Raw genomic sequence first — 9,222 nt, forward strand, 5'->3', positions numbered from 1 at the left:
CTTACCTCCAACAGGGTAAAACTGCAATGCAAGTAAGATCCTTTCATAAACTTAATTGGCTATAAATTAATTTTTTAAGGTTATAGAGAAGGTTAATTTCGTAGTTTTTCAGGTCAGGGACATGTGGCCGAGGATGCTTCTCCAAGGTTGTTTGCCAGTTCACTTTGTGCTAGCGAGCGGTAAATGTATTTTAATATTTACTTGATTTTAGACTCAAAAAGATAGCAAGTTTCTGCCTAAAATCAGTCTAAATTAAAGAGTTTAGGTTGAGTTGCTGGATTGAATTGAACATTCCGCTGGCCTTGTAAATTAGGTAATTCTTATTGCTATTATTGATGATAATTAACCAAATGCTCTTTTAAGTGTGCATTTGTTGAATTTATAGGGTACACGCAATTACCCGTTTAAATTATTTTAAGGACATTTTAATTTCAAACTTGATGAATTCAATTAACCGATGTAAAAATCTATTCAATCTTTTTTTTTTTTTTATTGATATCATAATTAAGTTGGTTTCTACTTTGTAGACTGTTCAAATTAACAGCTGTATAGGAATGTGACAAATTAATTCAGGATATATATATATACACCCAGCTAGCATTATAAGTATAAATGTGCTTGCAGATGCACAGTTCAAAACCAGCTGGATCGAAAACAATAATTTCAAGATTACTATAAGGCTTGTGTGGGAAAAAATCAGAACACTCATTAATTCAACCATAGCACATTTCTTAATTAACTAGTTAATCATGGGGAGAAACCCACAGAATTTTCTTATTGATAAATCTTGTTTTTGATCACTTTCGTAAGGAAAAACGACATTGCAGCAACACATTAAATTGCTGTCATCTACATAGGATTCCATTGACAAAATGCCCTAAACACGAGGACTTTCATATATAGCTAGAAAGCCATATATATCAACTGAAGCAAAATCCAGGTTCACAGAGAAATTATATGGAGCATCGTGTTGGAGCCTTGATCCTTTTTTCATGCTTGTTTGCAGTGTCGGTTGAGGGCAGGGTTCGTCGCTACAAGTTTAACGTGAGTACATCATTAGTAGTAGAACTACATTCTAAAGTTAAGAGTTATCTTTATATATATTACTACATTCTATAGGACTTGGTTTGGCTTTTATATTAATCTGCAAATCAATGTCAAAATTAGCTCTCAAATTTAGATTTAGAATCGAACAAAATTGATCAAATCACACTAGTTTGGATATTGGTTCCAAAATCTACCCAGACCCACTAGTACTTCTAGTTAATGAAATATATATATAACAGGTACGATAGGCCTCTTAAAGCCTGTTATTTGGTCATTTGTTATGCTTAAACTTGCCTGTTAATTATTTTATTGCTTATTCATTGCTGAAATGAGGACACATTAGAGATGAAATTAGGGTCACTTCTATAATTTGAACAACGATGGTTACATCTTTTTGCTGCCCCAAATTATGCGACAGATTAATTAAACACAAATTATTTTCCCCTAAAGCGATTCAAATCTAATCACAAAAAAAAAAAAAAAAAACATTAAATAGATGAAGATAAGCAAATCCACATTAGATAATTATAAAGATGGTTGGTCCGTTGAATAAATCTTTGAAAATTTTTGGAAAGGAGGGAATGGAAGGTACACCAGCAAATTATTTTAAAATTGTTGCCCGAATGACATTAATTCTTTCTGGAGGGTGACTTGCTCAGGTGGTCATGAAAAACACTACGCTGTTGTGCTCAAGAAAGCCCATTGTCACCGTCAATGGCAAGTTTCCGGGGCCAACTCTCTATGCTAGGGAAGATGACTCAGTCCTCGTCAAGGTGGTTAACCATGTCAATTACAACGTCTCCATCCATTGGTAAGTCCTCAAATTGCCATGTCACCAAGTAACCTTAAATACATAAAAAATTGCTATTGTTACATCATAGTGTATATCTTAAACTACATAATGATGTTTCAATGTCTAAAATGTCCTCATTTAAGATGGTGAGGCGCAATAAAATGAGGGTTATTTATGTTATTTATATACATTATATAATCTAAATTTATATAAATGATGTATAAATAACATGACTCTAAATATATTAATGTAGTGTAGTACGTAGTAGTAAATGTTTTGTTTTTGTGGGACAGGCATGGAATTAGGCAACTGCGCACAGGATGGGCGGATGGGCCGGCGTACATCACGCAATGCCCGATCCAACCGGGGCAGAATTACATATACAACTTCACAATCGCGGGGCAGCGGGGCACGTTGCTATGGCACGCGCACATATTGTGGCTAAGGGCGACGGTGCACGGCGCCATCGTCATATTGCCTAAGCTTGGAGTCTCTTATCCATTTCCTAAACCCCACAAGGAAGCAATCGTTGTATTAGGTGAGCTGACTCGCCTTCCATATATTTTTCCTACCAACCGATTAACTCACTTTAGTGGTAAAAAGATAAACTCAATCCAAAATATCTTCTTTTTTTTTTTTTAATTAATTCAGTGATGAAAAAATTGCAGGGGAGTGGTGGAAATCAGACACAGAAGTGATAGAGGAAGCTCTGAGATCAGGTTTGCCCGCAAATGTGTCGGATGCCCATACCATTAATGGGCTTCCAGGCCCAGTACGCAATTGTCCCTCCCAAGGTATTTAATTACGAAATTATTGAAAACTAAAATATCATATGTTAAAGTCAGTGTCGAGAAAAAGGGGCGAGCACTAAAATTTCATAATTAAATGTTTAGATAGCCTTTTTTTGTATAATAAAAACTAATCCGATCCCCATTTTGTAACGGCGGCGCAGGTGGGTTCACGTTGAGCGTTGAGAGCAGCAAAAGCTACATGCTACGCATCATCAACGCTGCGCTCAACGAAGAGCTATTCTTCAAGATCGCCGACCACAATCTGACTGTCGTCGAAGTCGATGCCACCTACGTCAAACCCTTCGAAATCGACGCCATAGTGATCTCTCCGGGCCAAACCATAAGCGTAATACTAACTGCCAGTAGATGCTTCGGCAACTACATGGTAGTCGCCTCCACTTTCATGGACGAACCCATCGGTTTCGACAATACCACTGCCACCGCCACTCTCCACTACGTTGGCGGGCTCCCCAATTCTTCGCCCACCCGTACTGTCGTACCCGCTCACAACGCCACCCCAGTCGCCTATAACTTTCTCGAATCCCTCAGAAGCCTCAACTCGAAAGAATTTCCGGCCAAAGTCCCGGTAACAGTGGATCACTCCCTTCTATTCACTGTCGGACTTGGGATTAACCCTTGTCCAACTTGCAAAGCCAGCAATGGACTTAGACTGGTGGCTGCCATCAACAATCTCACGTTTGTGATGCCAACTACAGCTCTTCTCCAAGCACATTACTTCAACGTAAAGGGCGTCTTCACCGATGATTTCCCCAGCTACCCCCCCTTCGCTTTCAACTACACCGGCATCCCGCCAGCGAATTCACAAACATCGAGCGGAACGAAGGTGTACCGGCTGCCTTACAATGCGACAGTGCAACTCGTGCTGCAGGATACGAGCATGATACTACCAGAGAATCATCCTTTCCATTTGCATGGATTTAATTTCTTCGTTGTTGGGAGGGGATGGGGAAATTATGATCCGAAGAAAGATCCTAAGAAATTCAACCTTGTTGATCCTGTGGAGAGAAACACAATTGGGGTGCCTTCCGGCGGATGGGTGGCCATTAGATTCCGAGCAGATAATCCAGGTAAGAATAGGTTTTCGAGGAGATTCATTTTCTTTATGATAAAAGTTACACTTTCCCACCAAACTGCTAGCTAGTTTACATCTCTTTTTAGTATTTTTATTTCTCTTAAATAAACTACTAAATTATAGATTCAACCTTCTTCATCTATAGATTGTAAAACTTTATTCCAATAGCAAAATGTATTCCCATAGCAAAAATCACAAACATACTTTCATGAAAAAGTAATTTACATCAAAATCTAAACAATGACCCATGGAAAAATAGTTTGGCAAGTCATTCTTGGTTAATCTTACCATTCACAGAAAAATTACATATATATAGAAGGAATCTTATTAGATTTGCTAGTGATTGACCTTTTTTTCCCATAATGTAAAAATATTTCTTACATCTAATATTTATGTAGATATAATATTGTGCATATTGTTTCAATTCATGTATATTTTTTAATTAGATACAAACACAAAACTAGCATTTCTATGCATTTGAGGATGGATTTTATTTTTTATTAAAAATTTTAAAATATGATCAAAACATTGAAAAACAAGGTGAAAAGTAATTTCTTGTGAAAAATCTTTTTGAATGAAAGTATTTAACATTGAAACAAGTGGAGACTAATTAATATATATTGGTATGAAACTAGTAATTTTCTATTGGCAGGAGTGTGGTTCATGCATTGCCATTTGGAACTGCACACAACATTGGGGCTGAAGATGGCATTCCTAGTAGACAATGGAAAGGGCCCTAACGAGTCTGTTTTGCCACCTCCCAAGGATCTTCCCAAGTGTTAGGGCAACCCTAAATTTCCATGGCCATATCAGGACAGTGATGTCAACATTTGTATATTCATCGATAGATGGAGGAAGAGGCAATGCGTCCAAAGAACATCCAACAAGAAGGGGGAAATATGGAAGTCAATATTCTTAGTAGCAGTACCATATAATTCAGTGGTTCTCTACCACTAGAAGGGTGATCGTCCCAATCTGATATATAAGTAGGTTTGGTTTGGGAGCTCAAAGAAGTGGCAGTATTCGCTTCTCTTTTGTTGTTTATCACATGTTTGGTCTAAACTATTTTATGTTTCATGTTGATTTTTTGAAATTCTTTAAATTGGATAAAGGGTGTGAGAGTTGTCGATATAATTTTCTTCCTTATTATTTGAAGCTTGTCTTGTTAATGGGTGACATCATTATTTGTGCATTTATTTAGGGAATGACAATTTTTTTAGCAACGATAAAGTTCCTCCCTTATATTTAAAAAGTTTTTTTTTTTTTTTTCTATAAGTAAGAATTTTATAAAAAAAAAAAACCAACACCTAAAGCAACTACAAACAAAGGCTAAGACATACACCGGACCACCAAAAACCAAGGAGAAAACACCAGCAATCACTCGGACCAAAGAAAAACAAAAACATATACAAATCTCTATTCAAATTTAAAAAGTTATAGGTTTGAGAAATGAAAACAACTACTAAAAGAAAATATAAGTGTTAGATTACTCCTCATATTCAAATTTGACAGAGAACAAATGTAATGCCCTGAGTCATTATAAATAAATAGTATATTGATTATGTTATTTTATTTAGTGGTTAAAGGGATTTTTTTTATGTATATATATATTTAGTATATATGAATGTACGTATATAGCTATACATATATGTATATGATGTATGTATGTATCTCCGATATATATATATCTGTATATATATATAAAAAAAATCAAAAGCAGAAAATCCGGATTCTGCAGAAGCAGCGCGCGGCCAGTGCATGGCCGCGCTTGCAAATGGGTTTCAGGGCAAGGGGGGGTCATTAAATGCCGAAATGACGTCGGAATGGCCTCTAGGACACGCGGCCGACGATGGTGAGGCAAGGCACGTCGAAATCGGGCTATAAATAGTCGCTCCAAGACTGCCCATTTCATCCGAAAGTTGCGAGGCTTAGATTAGTCGATTGGGAGAGAGTTTGAGAGATTTGGGAGCGGGGTTTTGATCTTCAAGTTGTGGGTAGCATTTCTGCTAAGTTTGGTGGCCAACGGAGCAGTGAAGAGAAAGACCCAAGCATCGCCGAAAAATCGCGCATTCGCCAGAGTCGCGCCTTCGATTGGAAAATTAAGGTACTTTTAATGTTTTTTTCTCGTTTTTAATAGCAATTTTGGATTCAAGGGGTCGAAAATAAGGGGGGAAGAGCTTCGTTTTGAAGCTCGGAAGCTCGGAGGGGTCGCCGGTGGCGAAATGACCGCCGGAGAAGGCGACTGCAATCGGGCGTGTGGCAGCATGCGCCCGCGAGTAGGAAGAAGGTGCGTGCTGCTCACGCGCCCGACAGAAAAAAAAATAATAAAATAAAATAAAATAAAAATAGAAGAAATAAAAAAATTTGAAATTTTTTTATTAAATCTGGAATATTGTTTAAGATTTATTGGTGAAGAAATTTTCTGGAAATGTTAAATTTATTAAGTATTTAAGTAGTTTTTCTATTATGAAAATAGAGAAAAATAAGATTTTAATTCAGAAAAATTTCAAGGAAAATTCCAGAATGTTATAAGTATTATTTAAGAAATATTAGTGAAAATAAATTGAATAAAATGAAAGATTAGGTAATTATTATGTAATAATTACATATTTAGCTATTATGAAATAAGGGAAAAAATAGGAATTTAAGTTAGAAAATTCCAAGAAAATTCCAGAATACTAGGGATATTACTTAAGGAATATTGGTAAAAAGAGATTAAATTTTTATGAAGCCAAGATAATTATTATGTGATTTCAAAGAGATAAAGCTTAGAAATAAAAGGAAAATGAAGAAATTATGAAAAATAGTAAACGGTGTTCTAAAAATAAATTTATGTTTTAGGGGTCCTTGTGGGCAAGGAGATCAAGGAATAGCCACTTGGCACGTAGTTCGAGACAAATTAGCTGTAAGTATGCTGTTTGAATTTAATACAGTTATAGATGTAAATTTTGAAAACGCTTTTATCATATTGGCATGCTATGATATGAAATCATCACGTAAACGACATCAATGACATGACTATGAAATGCATACATACACAATGATACTGTTGATCACACGCATATGAGGTCGTAGGGAGTACGAACTGGCACCGCTGTCCTATCAAGGGTACACCCATACACCCCGGCTTCAAAAGAGGTGGCCGCTAAAATGATAGGCAGCATGAGGGGTGCAGTTGACACCTACAATGAAAGACATTGCATACACTCATGACATTGCATTTGGTATCCTTACTTAGATGGTTCATCATCTAACATGGGCTCGCCCCTGGAACATTCAACATTCCAGCTGGGACTTGCAGAGATGATTCCGAGACTGGTGAGGTGTAGTGACACGAGACATCAAGATGCGAGTAAATGTACCATGTAATAATATGACTAGCTTAAGGTTTGTGTACATTGTTCTATTGTCAAACGCTTTATGTATCAACTTGTGATGTGTGCCATATACAGTTATTAATATATGCATTGCCATGAGCAGGTTCGATTCAGCTTCCGCTTTGTATTTATTTTCTAACCTAGATATATCATCTAGCACTAGATACGGTCTTAGGGAATTTCGAAAATAATGGATTTTCATTTTAAAAAAAAAAATAGACCACATTTCCTAAGGCATAACATGCCCGAGAAGGTGGGCTGTTACAGTTGGTATTAGAGCCTAAACCAAGTAGAATACCAGGGAGGAAAACTTGTACCGATATGAGGATAGTTAAGGGTACTAACGGGAGTTGTGGTGACAGGATGGCTGGAAATTTTTCAGAGCAAATCTTAGTCGACTATTGGGTACACCGTCTGGAAAATCAGGTCCCATTGCGGAACGAGGGTATCATGGAGCACTTAGTTTAGATGGAAGAAATCCTTGATGATGTACCACCCAGTTATCGATTTTGGCCCGACCTGGTTCAACTTCAGATCGACATGATGGTCGGTGTTTTGGAGGGAGATCTGCAAGATTTCGCAGATTGGGTGCGGCAATGAGAGTAATTTCCTGAGTTTCGACTTTATTGCGCACGGATTCGCGAGCTTCTAGTGGAATTATATGAGCCAGTGCTAGCAGATGAGCCCGACGAAGAGATGGAGGACCCGCTCGAAGAAGAAGAGGCAACAGATATAGAGAACCCGATCGAGCCTAAAGAGGTGGCAGATCCAATTGAAGCAGAGGAAGAAGAAGACATACCCATATTCTGGGCTGAAGATGACCTTTTCGAGATCGAAGATACCGATTCTGAAGACGAGGAAGAGACAGAAGTGATGATGAACGACCACGAAGCACCTCCATACGAATCTGAGGATGAGAAGAATGGTTGGATTTGGAGGTCATCAGGACCAAAGTAGATTTTACGAAACATATCCTAACTACCTATGTGACTCGTATAGTGTTTAAGATCTATGTGACCTAAGTAGTATCTATGGCATTTTGCAACTGAATGTGTAATATCTATAGAATTAATGAAGAATCTACCTTATCGGATGGCAAGACCCTGTTATCTAATCCAGAATGTTACTTTCTTTACAGATGGTGAATACACAAAGGAGATTAGCAATAGGGCCTAGGACGCCCAACTAGCAAGGAAACACAAGTGAACATCTGGAAGGCAACTCCAGCCAGGAGGCCGGTCGGCTAGATCAGATGGAGCGAATTTTGGGAAGTGTGGTGGGATTCATGCAAGAAACTCACTCCCGAGACAACCATGCGGTCAGCATGCTCAATCTTTATCGTCGGCAAAACCCTCCCATTTTTCAAGGGAAACTTGGTGCGGACCCCAGCGAAGGGGAATTTTGGATTGAGCAGACAGAAAAGCTACTGGACCACCTGCACTGCAGAGAAGAAGAGAAGGTCAATTGTGCCACCTTCATGCTGCAAGATGAAGCGGATAGGTGGTGGAAGGGAGTCAAGAGGGCAATGACCCCTCGGGCCAGGGCACCCTACATCACTTGGGAGCGATTTAAGGAGCTCTTTAATTAGAAGTACTTTCCCCTGAATTTGAGGATGAAAAAGGAAAGAGAATTCATGGAGTTAAAACAGACCGGAGACATGACTGTCGCACAGTATGAAGATGCTTTTAGCCGCTTGATCCGGTACATGCCTATTTATGAAGGAGACGAAAGGATCAAGGCTCAAAAGTTTTTGGGGGGGCTGAATCTGAAACTTCAGAGGGCGTTGAGTAGTATAAATACTCAGTCTTATCCAGAAGTGGTGCTGCAAGCTTTTACCACTGAGGCCAACCTAAGCCGAATCGAAGCTATTCAAGAGGAAAGTCGGTAAGGAAGCAGTCATAAAGCAAGTAAGAAGATGGAACTCCAGAAGCCAAAGTTCAAGCCTGGCATTCTGTGCACTAAATGCCAGAAGCAACACCCTGGAAGGCCGTGCTGGCTTGGAATGAAGGATTGTTACAACTGTGGAGAAATGGGACACCTCAATCAGAACTGCCCAAAGAAGGGAATCACTTGTTATAACTGCCAGCAGACCGGTCATTTTGCAAAGGACTGTCCCAAGCC

The 9,222-nt window shown here is 38.5% G+C and overlaps 1 protein-coding gene across 2 annotated transcripts; it reads left to right on the top strand.

Moving 5' to 3' along the window:
• The first annotated feature begins 896 nt into the window (after positions 1-896).
• On the top strand, positions 897-4,893 carry LOC127788768 (laccase-4-like). 2 transcript variants are annotated; one of them, XM_052317373.1, is made up of 6 exons: positions 897-1,044; positions 1,707-1,858; positions 2,134-2,378; positions 2,509-2,634; positions 2,793-3,719; positions 4,360-4,893. In XM_052317373.1, the coding sequence occupies exons 1-6, from the start codon at positions 958-960 to the stop codon at positions 4,425-4,427; spliced, it is 1,605 nt and encodes a 534-aa protein (XP_052173333.1). In that variant the 5' UTR covers positions 897-957; the 3' UTR covers positions 4,428-4,893. The 2 variants fall into 2 exon arrangements, with proteins under 2 accessions (XP_052173333.1, XP_052173332.1); XM_052317372.1 differs by having other exon boundaries at positions 4,377-4,893.
• Positions 4,894-9,222: the final 4,329 nt, after the last annotated feature.

This window comes from Diospyros lotus, chromosome 13 (genome assembly GCF_014633365.1).
Source record: "Diospyros lotus cultivar Yz01 chromosome 13, ASM1463336v1, whole genome shotgun sequence".
In the NCBI taxonomy this organism is placed as follows: Eukaryota; Viridiplantae; Streptophyta; class Magnoliopsida; order Ericales; family Ebenaceae; genus Diospyros; species Diospyros lotus.

Excerpts from the sequence above, each read along its gene's own strand:
- LOC127788768 (XM_052317372.1), top strand. The coding sequence starts at position 958 with ATGGAGCATCGTGTTGGAGCCTTGATCCTTTTTTCATGCTTGTTTGCA. Across the intron at positions 1,859-2,133 it reads TACAACGTCTCCATCCATTG|GCATGGAATTAGGCAACTGC; the intron begins GTAAGTCCTCAA and ends TTTGTGGGACAG. Across the intron at positions 2,379-2,508 it reads GGAAGCAATCGTTGTATTAG|GGGAGTGGTGGAAATCAGAC; the intron begins GTGAGCTGACTC and ends AAAAAATTGCAG.